General features: G+C 42.1%; 1 protein-coding gene across 1 annotated transcript in view; it reads left to right on the forward strand.

The window, feature by feature from the left end:
* Positions 1-20859, forward strand: part of acbd6 (acyl-CoA binding domain containing 6) — a 28539-nt gene extending 7680 nt beyond the window's left edge. Inside the window, exons 5-8 of the mRNA XM_086223781.1 lie at positions 536-641; positions 3313-3402; positions 18241-18271; positions 20081-20859. Coding sequence (XP_086079907.1) covers positions 536-641; positions 3313-3402; positions 18241-18271; positions 20081-20235 — 382 coding nt within the window. The 3' untranslated portion in view covers positions 20236-20859. The remainder of the gene's footprint in view (positions 1-535; positions 642-3312; positions 3403-18240; positions 18272-20080) is intronic.
* The last annotated feature ends 2323 nt before the right edge of the window (positions 20860-23182 follow it).

The raw sequence follows: 23182 nt of genomic DNA on the forward strand, positions 1-23182 counted from the left end.
GATGTGGCAGCTGCTACTATCACAGTATGTATTATCTATGTATTGATGAAATAATGTATTTAAATTATTTTTTCCCAGTGTGTGTAAATGCAAGTGAAGCACTGGGATGACACACAGTTCAATGGTGGTTCATTCAAATTACACTGAACATATTTTGCTCTAAACTCACATTTTAGCTTTGCAAGTGGTGGTTTAACCAAGTTGTGCTTTTAGGAATCACATCACAGACATGGAATAGGAATTGACAGAATTCAGTTTCTGATGCCTTGAAAAGTATCAGCGGTAACATTAATTTCAGTAGGGAGTCTGTGGAATATTAGTAGGTTAGTATTATAGCAGTAAACTTGGGAAAAGTTGCTGTTTTTTTTTTTTCTCCAATATAATTTTCCATAGCTGTGAGCAATCTCTAATCTCAGAGTTAAATCTAAAAAAGAATCTCTGCAGGGAAAACCAAGGCAAGCAAAGTCATTTAAGTTTTTAACCTGCAAGTGATGACTGATTCTGGCCCTTTTTCTCTCTCTCGTGTGTCTCTCAGGGAAGAGGATAGGAACATCTTTGATTACTGCAGAGAAAACAACATTGACCACATCAGCCAAGCCATCAGCTCCCAGAAAGTGGATGTCAATACTAAAGACGAAGAGGTAACGAAAATCGGAGCCAAGAAATATGTCAAGTAACAAATCGATTATTAGCATGACGACACTGTAATGTCTATAAATGATGTAAGTGACGGGCTGAACGGACCCGAGTAAAGTAGAGAAATCAAACCCCATGTCAGGAGGCATTTGCTCAAGCTTCAACAAGACATTCAATCTGCTCTCCTGCAACTTACGTCTTCTGATGGAAGATGGATGGAAATATTTTCTTTAAAAAAAAAACGAGCCCTTTCTATTATCACAAAAACGACGGTTTCTAGGATCTTCAGCCACAACCACGTGGTCCTCACACTGCAATGTGTTAATTGTGTCAGGAGTTGTTACCATTTAAAGTTTGTTTCTCAGTTTGCCCTGAAAATGTCTTATCAGTCAGGATGTATAAGGTGCTCTTCAGTTGAGGTTGGCTGGTAGGTTCCACTCTAAGGCCAGATGGTTGATCATCTGACCACTGTTGTCCGTGTGCGTTCAGCTGCAGTTTGGCCTGCTCAACAGCAGAGGGCAGTGGTGAAGTTTCACACCAGCAGCTCAGCAGAGGCTCAGTGTCAGTGTCAAATGTTACCTGCAGACACACAATTGTGTTAGACTTTCAGGTTACATCCCAAAGTACCAGAGGACTGCTTTACACTGAAGGTTGGTAAAGGACTTCAGAGCTCAGATAATACACAAGATTATTTGTTAAGCATATTGCTCATTGATTTTTTTTTTTAATATTACAAATTGCCTTTTAATATCATATTACACTCAAGCAACATCAATAGAAAAAAATCCAAACCATTTATACGTCTTTTGAATATTGTATATAACTCAGATTGTAGCAGGAAATTCACCAAGGCCAAGGAAATGTTGGATTCTGCTATTTTGTGTTTTCTTTTACTTTTAATAAATATATTAATGTGGGTTTGCTTTATTAGTAACACAAATCCTGGAACTAAACCTGGCAACACATGAATTTGAAGACTTTCAAGGTGCATCTCTCCTGAATGAACTGTTGTAGTTTCCTCAATATCCTTCACAGCTAAGCAAAGTATCCAGCTTGGTGTATTTATAGACTTTATAATCGTTGACTCCACACAGGAAAGATAGGATACGCAGCATAATGGAGAAGAACATGTGAGTGTGCTCTGAATCCTAACAGACGAGGTCCAGGACTACCACACACACTTGTGCACTCCCTTGATGAGGATTATTTATTGAAGTCTAATTCATATAAATGGGAATAATGAAATATTAGGAACCACAAGTGTGTTTATGGGGGGTTAACCAGGCTTGTTGGGTTCTAGAGATGTCCCCTCTGTTCCCAGTGCTCGCAATCCCTCTGTCCCCTACAGTGACCAGGAGTTTTCCAAACTACTTGAACAAAAAAAAATGCTTAAACCACTCTTGCAGCCTGGATCTGAATTTGTTCTTATCCGTCCTGTTTGAACTAGCAAATCCTGCTCTTCTGTGAAAATGAAGCAGCACACCTGAGAGAGAGAGAGAGACAGAGAGAGGGGGGGGGAGTGAAGGAAGGAACAAGCTATTTGTATTCCAGCCTGGCTCATATGTATCCATTTTAACATGCAGCCGTGGTGATCAATATGATTTAAGCAACAGAATTGGACTTGTAGAGTTTGCTTTACCTAATTGGTCTCACTGAAAAATGAGCTTGTGTCAGAACAAGGATCTAGGACATGGTATATGTGTGTGTTTAAGTGTCCGTGGCGTGTGTGTCCATGTGATGTAGAGTAGGGGGTCGCTCTTTTTTTTTTTGGGGGTGTACGTCCTCCCATCAATCAAGATTTACCAACGGCACAGGTTGCTGTAATTTGTCCTGGAGCCTCTCTGATTCAACATGGAACACACAGACCACATAGGCGGTCTCTCTGTCTGCAGGTCATTACAGAAGTTCCCAAGGTTCTGAGTTCTGAACAGTTGTGCATCATCCATTTTGTCTGGAAGAGAGTGACATCCAGTTAACTTTGAGGGAGGGGAGGAGGATAAGCTGATGTACGCTGCCTGAATTGAAACATGCACTAAATTGCACATGATGCTAATTTAAAGCTCCCCTCTAGACATGAGCTGTCTGGATATGTTTTCTCACTAAGATTCTAACAAAAATTCCATGATTTGTATTTCATTATCAAAGCAGAAAAAACATTATAATAACCCCTTTTTTTAAATCCTTAAAACTCCACCTACTTCTCTCCATCATGGAAAATTCCAGATTACATGAATACATTATGATATTTTTCATTGGAAAAATGTAACTGCCGGACACAAGATGCCTCCTTCTTCTCTATAAAGTCCATTCACACTGTTTTCGACCTGGAGAATTTAAATTTCCACATTGTGTCGTGTATGTATGCTGAATTTTGGACCGGGGTAATGAAAATTTCAAAATATCTGTGATGTCACAAATGCTGTTTTTAGGACTGCCTCTTAAAATCCCATCTTCACTGAGCACTGAGAAAGTTTCTACTTTCACCAGTGAAAGTGCGAATAGCCTCCCGGTGTTAAACGCGTCTTCTTACACTCTGAAGGTCAAACAATCAACTGTGGGAACAAGAGGAGGGACACATTTTTGCCTGGAAGGGGATATCAGTACCATTTTTTTTAGTTTAAGTTCTAAACTTCTGCGCATTGTTTTGGTCTAACTGGTGTTCGCTTGCGTTTGCAGGGCCGGGCTCTCCTGCACTGGGCCTGTGACAGAGGACACAAGGAGCTGGTGTCTGTACTACTGCAGCACAAAGCAGACATCAACAGTCAGGTGAACAACATTTTCCTCTCTCTGAAAATATGGCATGTAGATTGTGCCTGAACCTCTGAATTTAGGGTAGCGCCTGGTGTGACAATTGATCTGACAAAGAGCTTCTCTTATTTTGGCGCTTCTCCTCAAATTTACCTATAACGGGCCATTTTATCTAGTTTTTATTAAATTATGTGACAAACATTAAACAGTAATTGTGTTAGCAATCAATAACTCCAGCCTCTGGGGTTTTTTCATGGATGAAAATATAAGTATTGTGTTTCGCCTCATCCCAAAAGGGGATGAAAGAAGTACTTCAGGGAACAGTCACTCAGCTAAACCGGAGCAGCACCTCAGATCTTTATAACGTAATTAGATTTCACTCTTATAACTGTAAATTATGAAACTGGAGAGGTGCTGGCTTAACTTTCAGGCACGTTCTACTTAATTTGCACTCAATCATGCAAATGATATAATTCACACTGTCGGACTGTTTGCTCCCAGAAACAGTTTGGTTTGACTCGTTCAAATCAATCAACAATGAGATGCGTTGAATTGATTTTCCCAAATCAGGACAAGAGGCTGTCGTTTGTTTTAGGCCTGTGTTCGGAGGTGCTTGATTGTGCGTATCGCATCAGACAACGAATATTTTGACATGTTCAGCATCCCTATTGCCCTTCTCCTTTGTCTTTCCATCCCCTACAGAAGGTCACCTTTGATTCATTTTGTGCTACAGACAAATCCTCCTGAGCTTTAGCCCACAGAGTTGGCTGGTAGCTAGCCGCGTGTTTAGCCTCTCCAAGGTTTAGCAGCATCCTGGAGGCTTTAGCTTTGGCTGTAAGCTGGCTCAGCTGCGCATCGGAGAAATTACTCCTCTGTCTGCCGGGCTGCACGACATAGTGCAGTTCTACACACTTAGGCTTTAACTGTAAGGCCGAATCAATTGGAAGTAATCAGGCAAATTGTTTTACGTTGCACAACCCACATAATCAGGACATTTCACAAATGACTTTCCCTTTTGTGGTCATACGTGGCCCTTTTGTTTTGAATGCTGCAGGGAGGGGGTGGATTTGCGGAGAATGGTTCATAAAAGACTTAACAGTGGGATAACTACAAAACACTTCACTGATGATTTAGGGCCGTATCAAGATAATGACAGCAGAGCAGGATTGATGTATAGATGGAGGCTTTTGTCCTGTAAGATGCAGCATATTTTATATCATATATCTATCATTGAAGAATAAATTGGTATCTCCGCGTTTTGTTTTTTTTTCTGTGCAAAGACGGAAACATAAATCTTTACCGAGGCAATGACATTGCATGGCTGACTCTTAATTAATTTTTTTCCCCCCTCACACTTTGTCTGGTTCTACTTCTTTCTCTATTAAACTCTATTAAGAGGAATACTCCCATGTTTCTTCATCGATACTGAATCATTTGTAGCCAATGGAGGAGGACCAACAGTAATCAAGACATTTCAGATACTTTTTGATTATTTAAACTCTCTTTAAGCTCTGTTTGAAAGTTTTTGTGGACTTCTTGAAGAAATATTTGCAATTTCCCTCCTTATGAGTTGATATTTTGAGCTTGTTTGTCCTATTTCACAATGCAACATTATAATTTATCTGAAGTTGAAATCAGAAATCTCCTTTTTTATTCCTCTCTTTCATAACCCTGAAGGAAACATTGAGGTATTTTGCTGCACCATCCTCTTCAGCTAATTGCTAACTGTGTGTGTTTTCAGGTTAGTGCCTCTCAGGTATTGCACGATGGCGATTTAGAGCTTCATGTTTGAAACGAGCTTTGGCTAAAAAAAAACAAACCCTAAAAGCTTATTTGAGTCAACCAAAACACTTCATAAGCAGTCAAACAGCGAAACGGTGAACTGGAACTTGCTGGAATGTTCCATTCCGCAGAGAGGAGCGTCATAGTCAAATGATGATTAAAGCCTCTTTTAACCTGTGAATACCAAGTGGTTTCTGTTTTTGTTTAGTTTTTTTTTTATTTGTTTTTTTTTGTTGTTTTTGCTCCTGTCACCAAAATATAAAGTCTTTTCCATATGAAGAAACAGCTCACGAAGGCAACTGTACAAGTGCTACAAATAGTGTTGATCAAGTGTTTCTGTACCTGTACGTACTCTCTACAGGTGTTTTCAACTACTTACATGTTATTCGCATCCTGCTGCCCGCAGTTGATGTTCACTGGCTTTTTATCATTTGACTGTTAATCTCAGCTGAATCAATTATGGCTTCCCAGTTGTGCTGAGGAGAGCAGAATCTTTTTGAACTTTTTTTGAATGATCTGGTTAGCCAAAAACGTTTATTTTTACACAACCATATTTTGATGAGAAATCAAAATTTGAAGCTGAGGTTTGGTTACTTTGACCAATGTCAAGATGAATACAATCAAATCAATGTAACGCGTACCATCGGAAAGCTAGAATAATTTGCGTTTTTCTAACTTCTGAGCGTGATAAACAGGGTTATACGAGACTTTTCAATCCACAAATTGGTTTTAGTTTGGAAAATTAAAATGATGAGGAGGACAGCCAGCTGTGGGGAGGTTTTAAATCTGAACGTTAAAGAAACTGGAACTCTGAACCAAATTTCAGAGGTGGCAAATAAACCTGAGAGAAAAATATAGTCATTTAAATCCTACCACACTGTCCGACTGTCAATTTATCTCACAATGTGAAGCCTGTAATGTGTTTTTGAGTAGAACTTGCTTGAACGTTATTTTGTTTGTTTGTTTGTTTGTTTTTAAAGAAAAACTCATTTTTGTTAATGGAGAAAAGAATGATTGCTTAAAAGATAGAATAAGAACAAATATCTATCCTGAAAAAAACCTTGTTGGCAGAAAACTTGTCTGACAGGAGAGAAAGCGTCTGAGAGTTCCTGTGTTGGTGAGAGAAATAGAGGAATGTTTGGGTTGTTCCGAGCGACCACCGGTAATCTCTCTTGACCTCCACCAACTGCCGAGTTACCAGTAAATAAAGATCAAACATGATTTATGCTTAATTTGTTGATTAAAAAAAGAGGGGGAGGGGGGGACTTGAGAGTTAAAACAAAAAGTATTATTTGCTTGGCAGAGGAGGGAAATCGTTTGAAATTAATCAACTGATTGTTTTAGTGAATTGTTCCCAAACCCTGGTAACCTGCATTAAGGGCTTGTTTGATAGTTAATCCTGGATCAAGGCAGGACGTACTACAATGGATAGCTGTGTGTGTTTGAATACACAGATCACGGCTCTGCCACCTGCCAACTGTAGATCAGGCCCTGGTGTTGCTACTGTACGTTAAGCCCTCCGTCCCCGTCCTCGCAGTATCACCGCTCCCTCAGCTAATACACCGAGGAAAAGTGGGGCAGACGGCACAAACTGTGGGAAATAAACCCTCACTTAACGTAATAATGGAAATTAAAGCTTAAACACTGGACTTCAATTCTGTGTGCTAGAATGTATTTAAGAGCCTTAATGAGGCAGAAGCTTAAGTTTGGGACATTCCATCGTATCACAGCCTGTAAAAACAGAGCAGACCGTTGACTTTCATGAGTTATTAGCTTTGGAAAAACTTCCATATTTTTTGTAAAGTTTCTTAGTCCCGAAAGCTGAATTTAAATGTCTTTGGTGAGGTATTTCCTGTGTCTTGATTAAAAAAATGCTTTCAGGAAATCATACATGGCAACACTTTACACACTGATAAGTGCTTTGTGTTGTGGTCTTTCCCCTTAACCCAACTGTTCGAGACAGATGGCCACGAGTGTGAGCCTGATCCCGTTAAAAGGTAGTTTTTTCCTCACTTCTGTCACCAAGTGGTTGCTCACAGGAGAATTGTTCATAAACAACGCAGCCTAGACTTTAATTGAACCTCTGCTGATTTAGAAATGCAGTTTTTGTTGTCGTCTGCCTCAAAATTGAAATGGTTCTTTCAATTTCTGTGAAATAAATAAATGAAAGAAGTAAAGCTCATTTTCTCAGCGGGTGACAAGATCTATTGAAGGGATCAAACTTTATTTTTTTCTCAATCCCATTTACACTGACTTTAGTCCATGTCTGAAAATAATCCCCAGCAAACCCCTGTTTGTGTAATCTTTGCTAAAAAAGAAGAAAAAAATCATCTGTTTTAGTAAATTACTTACTCCCTTTTCAAAGATGAAACTGTCCATCAGTATCTATAGTTGTAAAAATGGGCTGTGGTCCAAATAACACACACCCACACACACATGCACACAAAGTATTAAGAGGCAGACTGACCTGTTTTTGGTGCCGGCCTCCTCATGGGATTTGTGGATAATAATAGAATAAGCATTAGGAAAAAGATGATCGTCAATCACATTAAAAAATACCTCTGAACTCCTTATTTTGTTTTATTTTATCTTATAATATCCAAGAGGAGGGTCTCCTCTTCGTATTATCACTCTCTGTCCAGACACTGCAACCGCACACCCACACCTAAATCTCATCAACACACACAACGTTGGGTTTCAAGTGTAAACCCTAAATCTAAACATTCCACAAAGCTGTAACGTTGCCATGGAAATGTACATTTCCAGAATTGATCCGCCTATTTGTGGAAACTTGAGCGAAGCTTTGGTTCTGAGGTGCTACAGATAATAAAGGTCAGAGTATATTTACACAATGTCAGATTTAGAGGGGCATTACTGAGAGTAAGTGATGGGGGGGCGGGATTAGGCTGACAGGTGAGGCAGGTTAACACAACACAAACACAATAGGAAGGGAAGATTTAGAGGAAGAAGGGATGTCCCACATCACACGACTCACACGATGGCCGGTCTCTCCTCTTCCATCCTCTCTTCTTAACCCCCCACCCCTCGTCTGTGTGCCTTTCACTCCGTCCCCTCCTTGCCTCCGCCTCTCTGCTTTGTATTAAAACAACATGATCCATGAGGCAGAGAGGGCAACGCGCAGCACTGCTAATTCTAATTAATCCAGCGTGGTAGCACAGCCACGGCAGGACCCACGCGCTCCCAGTCTATCAGATAGAAATTCATAACTTAATTGAGGTCAGAGACTCGAGCCGACAGAACAAAAGTCTCCAGCCAGGACCAGCGGGATCAATAGTAATAAATATCTGACTGGGTGGCCCACAGTTGGTGGCCAGAGAACAGAAAACAAGTCTCGCACAAGGTGGAACCTGCAGGGTTGTTAGGTGTGTGTGTGTGTGTGTGTGTGTGTGTGTGTGTGTGTGTGTGTGTGTGTGTGTGTGTGTGTGTGTGTGTGTGTGTGTGTGATTATGACAGCATAGTTTATTTGTTACGCCAAAGTCTCTTAAATTATGGATCAATTGATTTTAGAGTAAATTCGTGACAGTATTTGATTCATCATTTAGTGCTGAACGATTTTGAGAAAAGATTACATAGCAATTCACATTGATGAGTTATTAATATGTATTGAAATGACTACGCAGGGATTTTTGCAGGGATCTTTTCGATGCAAAGATGCTTTCTTCAGTCTGTCCAGCATCTCTGACCCCCAATACTTCATTTCGAATGGTATTTTGACACGTATCTGACCTTTAGTATTAGGTGTATTGCACCTCCAGCAATTTTGATACTGCACAAAGCCACATTGCAGTTTCAGTAAGATTTTGATATATTGTTCAGTTCAGTTTATTTCACTGTGGCATTCTATATATTTTCTTATATTTGCAACAGTCATGTTTTTAAAATAGCTCTAGTAACTCCTGCTCGTTTTTTGTTTTGTTTTTTGTTTTTTTTACAGAAAAGACACTTGTGTGGAATAATAAACTGTAAAACTGAACCCAGAAAAATGGTATTATTTCATCTGCCACAATATCAGATGATTGGCTCTGTAGAGGGACTGGTCAGCCAATACTTGTCAGACATCTGATATTTGTGGAAATATGATAGTTAACAAGGATTCCATGTTTGCCGTGTCGTTCAAAGAAAGTGGAACTAAAACCAAATGGTCAGTCTCCCGGACTGACGGGAACAGTCCCAATCAGTCTGCACTTTTAGTGGACCGACTTTGACGTGGATGTATCTTTCAGGTTTATGTCGTAGCCGTATCCATAGCATTCTGGCTCAGTTTTGGTCCAATTAAAAAACAGTGGAATTTTCCTTTCAGCAATACATCGACTATCACGTTATTTCTGATTGCTTTTTTTTTCCTTTTTTTTTGGATAGATTTACCGATTCCATTGAGTAGGGATTTTAGCTCTGCCATTCACCACTGCTGAGTAGATTGATAATCCAGTGTTACTGTGATGTACTATGAATGTATCGGCTAGCAAATTGATGGAGAAAAGTATAAAAAAGTCAGACAATCGATAAAATACTGACTGCTGTAATTACTAAATAGCAGAGTTAGGTTTTGGACAGCTTCCTAAAAATCTGTTAGTCACAAATCAAGTTGTACGTCTGAGGAAAAAAAAAATGTCATTCAAATCAGCTCTTGAGCATAAGCATCTGTTCACGGTCATTTTTCATGAAAAACTATAATAAAACCTCTATCAGTATTTACTACGTTTCAGACTGAAGTCGCAGCATTCAGCAAATATTAAATCCTGCATCCTGGGGTGTTTCTCTTCGCCAAGTCAAGTTCAGGCGCCGTTGTAGCACACAAAGAAGCCTCTCATCTGTGTCCTCCACTGTGGTGTCAACTACTTGTGTGATCAAGCTGGTATACACACGCACACACATACACAAAAACACACAGCAAGGTAGCTGATTGAAATTCTACGGTGGAGGCATTATTACACGTTTGTGTCCCTCCCCTTTCCCAGCACTGCCTCTTATAACTAATGGCTCAGTCAGCCCAGTCATAACAAATATCCAGCTAGATTCGTCATAATTGTGTGTGTGTGTGTGTGTGTGTGTGTGTGTGTGTGTGTGTGTGTGCGTGCGCATGTGTGTTTGTGTAAATGTGCAACCCTCTCCTCCAGAATATATAGGGTCAGTGAAGAAAGCATAGGCAGCAGTTTGGAAAAATAAGAAAAAAGGAATATTTGGATGATTTAAATGATAAAGATGGAGAAGAAAGTTGGGAGAAATAGAATTTTGACACTGCTGGGAGGTGTATATGGGGACATAAAGTTACTTTTGATGTGTCCGCGGCTTGCAGAGCTCCTCCATATAAATCATGAAGCCACCTTTACACTTTCATTTACTGCACACATTAGCACGGATATTTAGGAAGGCTTTCCCCTGCCTCCTCTTTGTAATAGGCCCAGAGACATATTGCTCTCGCGTCTTCAAGTGTGCATCTGCTGGCCTATTTTCCTCTCCTGCCACCATACCTTTATTACTATTGATGCATCTGTTAATGTAGGGGATGGCAGTATTTCTTTTGGCATTTCTTGCTGTTTATTTCTTTCCTTTGGAAGATTAAGTCTAGTTTAATGGATACAGAAGAGTCTGACCAACAGGTTTTTAACATTTTCAAGCAAATAGAAATAGACACAGTAACACACATATACACACACACCAGTTAGGTTTTTATAAAGCACACTGGTCGTATAAGATTCATATTTAGTACTTGCTGTACATCAGCCTGACTGGATGAAATGAAAGCTGTTGCAGTGTTAAAAGGGCCAATCGGACATAGATACAGTTATGAATCTATAATATGAGCACTCAGAAAAGAGCCAAGCGACTTGACAGTAATAGTGCTGTCTAAAGAGCTATTCCAGCAGGTAACAGTCCTCTTTGCCATCATCAGCTGTTGTTTCTTTCTTATTGGCCACTCACTGGGCCTTGCCTACACTCAACTATTTGATTTCCATCGTTCTTAACCATCCACATAAATTGCCAGGAGCATTAAAGCTGTCCTCGACCGCTTCAGACAGAAGAGCGGAGGGAGGGAGGGGGTGCTGGATACACAGTGAGCTGGGGGGTGGGGGGCGAGGAGAGAGAGAATAAACAAAGTAAGTGTTTTGCCTTCCATCAGTCTCCCGCAGTACTCAGCTTTATGAGTCCCTCACTCCAAATGCCTCAGCCGCAGCCCCGCTGCCTGGCCATTGATTTTCATATTACACTCTTTTATGCATTTATTTATTTCATATATTTCTTTTTAAACATCATCGATGAGCCGCAGGAGGACGGACGAGGAGGGGGGCCTCTGGCGATGTTAATTCCCTGCTTCAACCTTATCCTCCTCTCTGATGGCTTTAATGGAGGCTAAGGTGTCCCACGGGAACAAGCAAGCTTGGCGATATGGAGAGGGGAGGAAGACATGAGCAGAGGAGGAGAAAACAGATTTAGAGAAAAAGGAGGTTGGGTGACAAAGAAAAGGTGAAGGTATGTTGAGCCTTTTTGTCCTCGACCCTCAGGGGTTGTTGTAAGCTGCAGTGTAAAAATGTCCTGCACCTTTGTGTCTCCTGACAAAAGCTCTGACACATCTAGAATCCCTGGCATCCTCCAGGACCTCCTCTGAATCATGCAGGGTTTCCTCCCATACACTGATGATGCTGATGATAGTCATTGGTGTGAAGAAGAAGGAGGGGGGGGGGGTCACTGGGCACCTGAAGGACACTCCCAGTCGGTGTGAAGGGCAGTGAGTTTGGCGTCAGGCTAATTTGACCGTGGGTGGCAGTCCTCACACGCTGAGTGACAAGGTTACCTCTCCCTTCTCAGAGAGGAGGCCCAGATTCAATTAGGGCCGGCCCCGCTGTGCAGATCCTTTTAACACTGGGGCCTTCCCAATACACACACACACACACACACACACACACACACACACACACACACACACACACACACATCTGAGGGTAGGTACACACACAAGGCACTGGTAGCTATATGCAAACTTAGTTGATACTGAAATGTGATATCCCAAACATGAATGAACAGATTGGGTTGATACTTGGTGGAATTATAGACAGTGCTTTCATGAACACACGATAACCTTTTGGAGAGATCTGGATCAAATTGTAGGTCCTGGATCTTGAACACTGTTCTATAGGCCTTTGGCAGGATTTAATTGTAGGTATTCAAAGTATTTTTCTAGATAAAGGTTCAATCCAATTTCCCAATCCTCTTTTGGAACTGCGATACCCAACCCTTTTTTGTTTTAATATTATGATTAAAAATCCGAGCACATTCTGGTTACTTTTGTTGCGGTGTTTATTTTCATTAGGAGGGCAAATATTACTCTCTCGCAGATGGATTGATTATCTGGAAGAACTATTTCTGCGGTTTAGGAAGAAAATTAATGAATTGATTTTCACAATTTAACGTTCGTGTTTTTTCTTATCGTAAACTCCCTGGCCAGCCAAACTATGGACTCGCTGAGTGTTCACTAGTTGATTTATATTCATATTTCAAAATGTCATCGTATAGTGATGCAAGGTTCATCACTTTGTTTCAAGAACTCTTCATTGTGGGTGTTGATAATGATACTGTGTATTTGGGAGCTTTGGGAGGTAAAACAATCTGAGAAGATGCGCCGGGCAGAAATGGACGCGTGATGTGGAATTGGTTGATTTTCTCATTTATAAAATGGAACAAAAGTTATCGGTCTGCACAACCACGAAAAGGTACATTTTATCTCAAAATAATCCAGCTAATTGATTGTGACTGAGCTTGAGGTTGATCCTGAGTAGTCCTTGGTGTTGTTGGGGGGACCTGCTGAAGGGTAGAGAGTCTCCACCTCCTCCATCTTGCTCAGACCTGCGTGTGCTGTCTTTTGATTAATGGCACCTGCTCATCATAATGCTATCTGCTGGAATCTGCATGCCGATGATCCCAGCCGCGTATCGATTCACCCCTCATCTTTCTAACACACAAACCCTGGACGAACACACACACACATACACAGAGATACACCCTCGCTCCCCCCCCCCCTCCCCCAACCACTGTCATTATAAAAGTCAGCAGCTGCTGCATGCATTGATCATAAATCATAATTGCTTGTCCATTTTTCCCCACTTGTTTAATGTTGCTGTCAGGGGCGATATGGGTGGGTGGGGGGGTGGGGGTGGGAGAAAGCGGGTGAGGGCCCCAAGAAAGTTTACGCAAAGAGAAAATGTGAAGTTTAAAGCACAGAGAGAGAAGATGGAGTAGAGTATCTTTTTTCTTAATTGTTTTCACGGCATCTTAATTTTAAAGGTAAAGCTTTCAAATGTTGTTTTCTAAATACCAAACACATTTTCCCTGAACAAAAAATGTCCTCACAACGATGTCATACTGCCAGTGACCTGGTGCCCATCAGAGGAACGGCATCTAGGACTAATCTGCACATATTCCACACTGTTTTCTGATGCAAATTAATAACTACGTTGCGATAACTGCCTATAAAACTAAAAATTACAATAACATCTTAAAATATAAGTCATGATTTAGTGATGATAGATTCTAGCACATGGCATCTTTAAGTTTTATTTCTGTTTACAGACAGTGATGAGGTCTGACAACGAATGCTACATAACTCACTATTCGTATTAATCAATATTAGGAGGACTGACTGTCAAATTATTCAAACTCACTGACCTACAGTCAAACTCTTAAGGGTAGAAGCATGAGGGAAAATTGGGAGTGAAATTGTTGAGTGCCCTTGAGAGTGCACTGATGATATCCTCTGGTAGTCAGTAGAGACACCTCAAACGCATGCAGGCCCGCACACACACACGCTGCCGCCCTTTTTTTTGTAATGTACCATCAGATTCCACAGCTGGTGGTGGATTTTACAGACCAGCTTTAACCTCAATGAAAAATCTCTCCTTTGACTCGCACACAGAAAATCAGACCGAAACCTAGTTGGAAGTGGACACTCAAGGGACCTCTGTGCCCTATTTTGTATCCCTGAATGAGTTTGTTTGTCTGCCCTTGATGCTTCCACTTAAACTGGTGTGTAAACAGTTTGGAGTATTCTTAGCCAGCCATCTGAGATTTGTGGAAACAGGGTGATGGATAAAACCACTTCAGGCACTTTCCAGAAATGAGCACATCTGCTGCGGATAAGTCGAGCTACAGTGCAGACGCGGATTTCATTTGTTACTGGTCGGCCTCACGGCCTGACTCTGATTCATCCTAACATTTCTATATTCTGATCTTCAGGAATCTCTCTCTATGGACTGAGTCTGTGCCATGTCTTTTTCTTTTGTGCTTGATTCGCCCTCCTTATCTTTCATTTTTCCTTACATCTTTTCTGTGGTAGGAATGATAAATGGGTGTGATTTCAATTCAGCGAAACTGCAGTCGTACTAATAGATCAATCCCTTTCCATGCTGCTCCTATAAGCATATTGGTCCACCCCATTAGGGTGATACACGGCTCTGTGCTGGATCCCTGCTGCTGCTATTGTGCAAGCAGCTACTTTATTGAACACTCTGCTGACATCCAGCCTGGCATTTCTGCACCGCAAGGGGAAACTTTGGATGACATGTAAAAGCAGAGGTTTGGTGCGACATGCCTCCATAATGGGATGGGAACAGGGGTGCAACAGAGATGGGGGGGGGGGGGGGGTACTGTAGCTAACTGCAGGTACTATGATGATGGGGTGGTGGTGCGGGGAAAGGGGGGGGGGGGCGTCCAAGCTGCTTCCAAAGCAAATGGAAGACAATCCAATTTCCTGTGATTCCATCAAGCCTCCGTCCTACATCCAGGGGCATTAGGGAATGCTGAGAGGACAGGCCGCTGACCCCTCACATGAACATGCAAGACGCATGTACGATACGCACACACACACACGCACACAAACAAACACACACACACTAATCACAAATATGCATGTATACAAAAACATACTGCGGAACCCTTTTTTATTCCAGTGTTGCTTGGCTTAAATGGTCCCACTGATTGTCAGAGTTTGTGTTGTGTTGTGTTCCAGGCTTGTGACGGATTGAGCAGACAACCTGGAGTTGTGTTGATCAGCAGGGAGCAAATCTGGCTAATTACACTTTTACTTTCTGTATATATGTGTCCTAGGACTAGGATTTGGTTCATATATATGAGAGTTTGGACGTTCACAAAACTTTGTCTGTCATAACAGAAAATCATCTCAGATGCAGCTCAAAAACACTCAACATTCTCTTCACAAAACACAACTGAAATCAGCACTGAAATCAGCCTGAACAAAACAAAACAAAATGCGATTTTAGACTAATAATTGATCATTCTCATTGTTTGTTTGAAATGTTTATGGCAGTGGGTATAAAGGAGTTTCAGGAAGTGTATTTCTTGGCCGTGACTGGACAGCCTACAACCACAACGACTTAGCTTATGTTGGGCTTTACATAGATAAATCTACCATGCTTGAGGTTTACGTTCTTGCTTAAAAAGATGCGTAAATAAACAGAGGAGGTCAAGGTGGTTTTCCGACCGATTTTTCAAGCCATTCAGTGTCAGAGGGAAGCCCCGATATTTGTGCGTTAGGGTTCTTCATTTGACTTGTCGCTGTCCCCATGTGTTGGAGTAGTTGTACGTGTTTTTTTTCTAGGTTAAACCATGGTAATAAAATTCTCTCCTAGCGACTTTGTCTTTGGAGTCAACATGATCATGAGAGACAGACATGATGTCAGCAATACATCACAGGTTGTGATTTGACTCGCAGACAGACGGCATTGTTGTCTTGGGCTAACTACGGCACGCTTTCCGCTGGTGGCGATTTGCATCTGTGTTCTGTGATCCACCCAGAGGGAATAGAAAGCTCTAATCCAATCAGAAGGTCCCCGAAGTGCTGCCCCTGAGATGGGGAGGGGGGGGGGGGGTACAACAATGGGATCACTCTACACTGGGCCTGGTCAGGAAGGGAAGGAAGGAGAGGAGAGAAAGGAGGGAATGAAAGGGGTGGGATGAAGATTGAGGAGGTGACTGAATGGGAAAGAGGGGGAAAGGTGGATGTGGTAATGAAAGCAGAGAAAAGAGGAAACGAGAGGAGTGAATGAACAAAGAGAGAAACGACGGCGGCTTCGGTAATGAGAGGGAAGAAATGAGGGAGGTGTGGTTTGCAGGAAGAAGAGGAAGGACATGGAAGTAACCGAGAACATGTGCTGTTAGAAGGGCAAAGGTGGAACGACTAATGAATAATTTCACCATAACAGTTTTAATAATTTGGAAGTATTTCCACTGCAGTGACATTTTGCAGTTGAGCAGGAAATGTCACCAAGGCTGCTGGCTTTTAATTTGTCTCTGAGCATTTGAGAGCGTTGTAGTGAGCATCAGCAGTGCTCTTGTTCTGAGACTGGAGGCAACACTTTGACCATTCATCATCATTATGAGGTGCAAAGGCAGGTTGGAGCAGTGATTAAGACCTGAATCTCCTGTTGATGATGCCTGTCATATATTGGGTCTTATTATACTTACACACACACACACACACACACACACACCAACCCCTGGTTCTAACAAGAATTATAGCTCGACCATTGACCTCTGATCCTCAAGTATCATTTTTACTGTTCAAAACACACAGAAACACACACACACAGGAGACCACCGCGGACCTTTCGGTTTTCTCTCGGTTTTCCCCAAACTGTTTTTCCAAACTGTCAGGATCTTGTGTGATTAATGAACTTGAAGGATAAGACTGGTAATGTTTGCCCAAAAATCGAACCGTAAACACCAAAACCAGCGATGAATTGATCCTGGTAACTAGAAGTGGACAACCCAGGATACGACGCTGCCGTGATACTCCAGCAGTATCACAATGCAGTCATTCTGCAGTAGTCGATATACTGCAAGACATTTCATCTACTGTGCACAGCAATATTTGTGTAACTGAAGGCTTGCTTGCTGGCTGAAACTACCAAATTCAGTTTGACTGTGCAGTGAAATATCCAGCCAGCTGTGTATGGCTGCTCCATCCAAACCCCGACTGTGAGATTGGCAGTTCTCTCCAGCCCACCATGGCCGTTAAGACCAAGCATGCTCTTTTTTTGTTTTTGTCTGCTCAGGAAATTCAAACTTGTTCTACATTCATTTAGCTTCAGGCACAGAAGCAGAACGAGCCTTTCTATGGCAGGGAAAACTAAATCTGTTAGCAGTTTGTGAAGAGGTTGGATCTGATCACCGCAGACAGGGTAGGGAAGCTGAAAGAAATAATGTTGTGTGTTTGTTTGTTTTTTACAGCATTTGTTGACATGAGCATAAATGTACACAGGGTTTACTGGCTGACTGCAAGCTACGATGACAAGAAGGTGTTCTCTTAATAACACCTTACATCATCTTTGACATCGTTAGTAACAACTCAACATGGTATGTTTCAGTGAAAATGATAGTAATTTTGGAAAGGCTCTTCGTTTCCATTACAGCTCAAGTATACCTGATGTGCGAAGTTATGAGCCGATTATTAATAAATGGGGATCTTACACACTTAAAGAGCATTTTACAAAAAAAAAAACAAAAACGGTACACAAACAGTGACTCAGTGCATTCATAATAGGGTTTTTTTTTCATTATTAGGACTGTTTTGTTTAGTTTTTTTGTTTTGTTTTGATTTTTAAAACCTGGCGGTTCAATTCAAACCACACGATGTAACACCGTGCTAGCCTTCATTTTTTTAATGACTTTTTAAAAACAAACGCGCCATGAACAGCCTGGATGGGGCGAGATGTGCAAACATGGGTTGGTGTTGTGGGCAGGTTTGAATCACCGATCAATATCAGATCTTCCCGTAATCCTCCTGTGATCAATGAAAACAAGGCACTCTTAGTCCGACACGTAGGAGGTCACTGGTTCTATACTTCTGGTTCTAACAGCTGAAAAATAATTCATTTTGACTCCTGTGAAATTTGAGCAAATATAATTTAGAACTTCGCTGACGAATGTCGTCAGCGAGGACGTTGTTACTCCTGGTGTGATGCTGGCATGTGCTCTCTTGTTTAGGTCAGTATTCCCCTCTTATAAGTTTATTGAAGGAATGATTGTTTTTGTCTTTCGCAGGACAACGAAGGACAAACAGCGCTACACTATGGTAAGGAGGCGTTCCAAAGTGTTGCATCGTCACTTTGAAATATAGAATAATTAATTATTTTCTGCTCTTGAGCGTTTTTGCAAGCACTCATGACTGTTTTTACACACATTTTGAACACAACTTTCCGTTAATGATACACTGACATCATTATGATGTTTTCTCTGTCCAACTTCCTCGTCTTTCATGTTATTATCCTTTCATCTGAGTTTCCTGCGTTTCATCTCATGGGTGCGTGCGTGCGTGCGTGTGCGCGAGTGTGTGTGTGTGTGGGTAATAGTCGCCAGGCCTCCCAGAGGAAATCAGCAGTGGTCCTCAGACTCCCCTGACCCTCTCATGCCCCAACACACGTCCCTGAGGGGCGGTTCCCTTGTACTCAGCGCGCACGCACGCGTGTGTGTGTGTGTGTGTGTGTGTGTGTGTGTGTGTGTGTGTGTGTGTGGCTGCACCATCTGTCCCTCAGCTTGGTGGCGTTGGAGTGGGCATGTTGCATCACCCATTTGAGATCCACATACGCACACATACAAACACACACAGAGGAAGAACTGAGGATGGGGCATAAAAAGATGACTAATAAACATAAGCGATGAACTCCAAGAGACAAATAGCAGAGAATGAAAATTCATTTCCACCTCTCTTTGCACAGGGCCACAGTGGCTGGCAAGTGATTAATTGAGGGTTTACTGCTCACCATAAATTGTTCTCCTCCTCTACGGCTCCCCTGAGGGCCAGCCACTTTTTACAGCTCAAGGCCCAGTCCAGACACTCGCCACGTTCACACACACACACACACACACACACATGCGCGCACATGCACACTACAGCTTAATAAAACACTATTAAGACTAACAACACGACTGCGAGCTTCACTGGAAAAATGAGCCAAGCGTGTGTGTTTTTTAACTGATCTAGGTTAGTGATTCTTCAGGTATTTAATGCCAACACACCTCACAACTCATAACCTGAGCACACGCATACACACAGTCTGATGTATCATCATCATATCTCATGCGCACACATTCCCACCAGCTATCCCTGGACTGGAGGTCTGCCTGTCAATCATGGAGGCTGCTGACATCAGCGATCATGGCGGAGCACAGTCTGCTCTTTAAAAGGAGTGAGCGATTGACACTGACAGAGAAGAGTACTCCACAGCAGAGAGGAGACAGAGGGGCGAGAGGTGCATCGGGAACGCAGAGACTCACTAACTGGGTTAAGAAAGTGCAAGCCCCCGCCCCCCACCCCACCCCAGCCACCCCACCCCACCCCACCCCCCTTAGTAGGCTAAGAGGAATAGAGAAGACCCTTTTAGTGGGACACAAATTGCCAATGGGGCAGAAATGAAGTGTTTGAGAGAACCACAGGTCCAGGCTGGAGGCAGGGCCGAGCCTGCAGATGGGCTTTTCATTAACTGCAAGACTGGATGTGATGTGTTAAACTACAGAGGAGGAATGAGGAACGTTTTTCTAGACCTGATACAAACCATCAACTCAGTCCAAATGCAGCTGCACCCAAACCACCATAGGATGCTGTGGCAGCATCCGGCTCCAGAACAACACGTAAACATTCAGATGAGCTCCGAGAAGAAAATAAAGGGAAAATATAATATTCTACTCAGGAAAAACAACCAGATTTTGGCTTCAGCCTCGAGCCAGGCCCAGCTCCATCTGCAGCTCAGTTTGCACTAGTTTGCACTCGTGGTTAACAGATTCATTCCTTGCAGAAAGGTTGCACCAAATGCTGTCCGTCCTCGTACTCGCCGTATTCCACTCCGGCTAATTCATCTTTTATTTCCCGCTCTCCTCCCGACAGCATCAGCATGTGAGTTTGCCGACATCGTGGAGCTCCTGCTGAACGCTGGAGCCGACCCCTCCATCAAAGACATGGAGGGTTCTCTCCCGGAAGAGGTCACTGAATCCAGTGCCATTTCCTCTCTCCTGCGTCAGTACACTTCTCCAAAAGGCTAAATCTACCACCCACCTGCCCGACAACCTCCTGTGTCCCAGTCTCATCCCCGCTCGACTTCATACTGTAAACCCCAGACATCAATCCTCATTTTCCCTGAAGAGACTATTCAACTCCAGCTGTTAATAGACCGGGATTGCGATGGTTTTATTTGATTTTATTCCTAAATACTTGAGGTGAGTTTGTTTTCTTGGGTTTGACCTTCCGATGTAAGGATGTAACCATTCACCTGATCGTTTGACAAGACATAAGACGCACTTTCATCTGAAATAAACTATGTTGACTAAATCTGTGCAGTAGGGTTGGATGAAATGAAAATAAGTAAATTTCAGTGAGATCAAGTGCCTGAAATTATCAGGTATTCGAGCCCCCCCCCCCCCCCCCAAAAAAAAAGACATTTTAATGTGCTAATTTATCTTGTGACAGAATACATTGACAGAAATGTTACGATAGGCAGCTGTCACAAGGTTAAGTAACATAGATTTCATACGTGTCGTCCTCCCCTGCTGCCCAGGTCTGTCAGCCCCCCCTCCCCAGCGGTTCATTACAGACGGTTTGATCATAATTCAGTTGTGTTACATTCCAAGGAATGCTTTTAACATGTACCCTTTATCACTATTAAAGTCTTCAACAAATCTCTTCTCTCTTTTTTGCCACATTTTTATTTCTCTGGTAAATTTAGAAATAACACTAGTGGTCAGTTCTACCAATAACATAACCTACTGATAGTTGGAAAACTAAGAAACCATCTTTAACCCACATCACTGGTCACCACATAGAAACCGTCCAAGGTGGTTCAAGGTAGTGAGCAAACTGTACTGGCTCTCCCGGACAAATTGTAGGAAATTTTAGTCACGTCTTGCGTGCTGTGAATAACATTCACTCATTTAGCATCAAGCAAAATCACAGGAGACATGATGTAAAGCGCTATATCATGCACTGTAGTTTAGGCTAGTCACATATTCAGCACTCCTGATAAATGAGGCAACAAAATATAGAAACATTGTAACTTCAGAATCAAGCACAGAGTCAAAATCCCTGGGCGTAGCGATGTCACGCAGCACGTCTTCGTAACCAACAAAATAAAAAGTGTATTATGTCGAAGTGTCGAAAGCGAGAAGAGCAACTGTTGCTACTACTGATGGCTGACTTTGTGAGAGAGAATGAGGAGGATTCCTTTTGAACAAACCAAGACCTCTAACTTTATCCATTTGATAACTTTTGACAGAGGTAACTTCCTACCCAGTACCATAAAATGTGCTAAGCTAACTAGCGGTCAGCTGGTTTCCATGGATCTCAGCTCTCTAATTCCCAAACACAGGAGAGACATGTATCTGTCTTCTTGTCCGACTCTGGACTCTATTTCTCGAAATGACTGCTGGATGCAGACATACTGAACATACTGTACAACTGCAGACATTTGTCCATGCATCCTCATGGATTTGTTTCAAACATTCGATCCAAACACCAGCAAACTGAACAGCATTCTCTGAACCCAACAGTGTGTTCACAACTTGCCTCTGTTCTTTTATGTCATGTAGGAGATGATCTGTTGTCCAAAAATAACCAGCGCCTGGTCTTAGTTCAAATCTGCTTTACTTGCCATCAAGCTGCTCCGATCAGCATATTCTCTCTGCCTCAACTTGCACACACACACACACACACACACACACACACACACACTCCAGTAGATGAGAATACACTAAATCTGGATCATGGTTCTTAACTACAGCTTCATGGAGATACAAATACACATTTTGTGTACAACAGCTTAATCCTTTACTCTGTAACGCAGTCTCACTCCACTCTTGTCCCCCTGCAGCCTCCCCGGCGTTTTTTACTTAACGGTAAATCTGCCTTGACACCAGGCGTTAGATAACGGTCTCAACTTGTCTGATTGGAGTCTGTCAGTCACTCACAGATACAGCATTGGTAGTCATCACCAGGGACACCGCTTCACATTCAATTTTTGTCTTTACAGTCGTACATTGTCGCAAGTCGTACGCAGTGAATTGAAATGGAAGACAGCGCTGCAATACATGAGTTGAATTAGAATATTAAGAGTACATTATAACTGCATTCATGTCCTTCCCTCTTTGTGCACTTTTTATGGAGTCCAACCATTGAGACTTCTTCAATGACATTTCTCCCCTTATGAAATTTTAGAAGAATCAACGGAGGGAGTCTTTCATGAGTTGAAACCTTTTGAGTATTCAGCCCGGGTCTCAGACAAGATGCGCTACAATCCCACAAAGAGACAACCAGCAACGATCTCGTCGTTATGGATTCCATCCGCATGCAGCCATTAGGCTGTTGGTGTATCTCTAAAGCCTGTTTGGGGCCGAGTGGTGTCTCCTCGTTGCTTCCTAAACCCCGTTATACTTGCTTGAGGTAAGAGAGGGTGACGGCAGCCATGCGTCCCCCTCCCCGACTCGTCTCCAAGACTCTGACACTAAGCCCATTATGCTTCCATTATGGGGCTTCAATTTTCCTCTGAGCTTCTCACTTTTGACACTGCAGCTCCTTCCCTCTCCTGCACACTCACACACTACATGCTTAACACTGCTCAACTGTTTTTAAAGTTATGCATATTTGTCATTTGAAAAGAAATATATATGTGCTTAACTACTCTGCTGAATTACTGAATTATCTCTAACTAACTAGTTTTTAACTGCTTACTCTATCAAAAGAGATTCAGCCTGGCTCTTTTTCTGCCAACAACTGCAAACGTGCAAAACTACTTTTAAAGAGGCAAATTAGCACGAGTTAATACACTACAACTAGTAAACACACCTAACTAGTAACTTGGATCAAATTTTTCTTTACACGTTGTATTATTTTGGCAGATTTAACTGACACCGAAACACAAGGACCAATTTCAAGTGTACGTCCTTCCGTCTGACATCTGTTGTTTACCTCTTGTCAAGCTTGGATGAGTGACTGTTACAA

This window comes from Aulostomus chinensis, chromosome 14 (genome assembly GCF_037954235.1).
Source record: "Aulostomus chinensis isolate RoL2024-O1b breed Wild chromosome 14, RoL_Achi_v1.0, whole genome shotgun sequence".
NCBI lineage: Eukaryota > Metazoa > Chordata > Actinopteri > Syngnathiformes > Aulostomidae > Aulostomus > Aulostomus chinensis.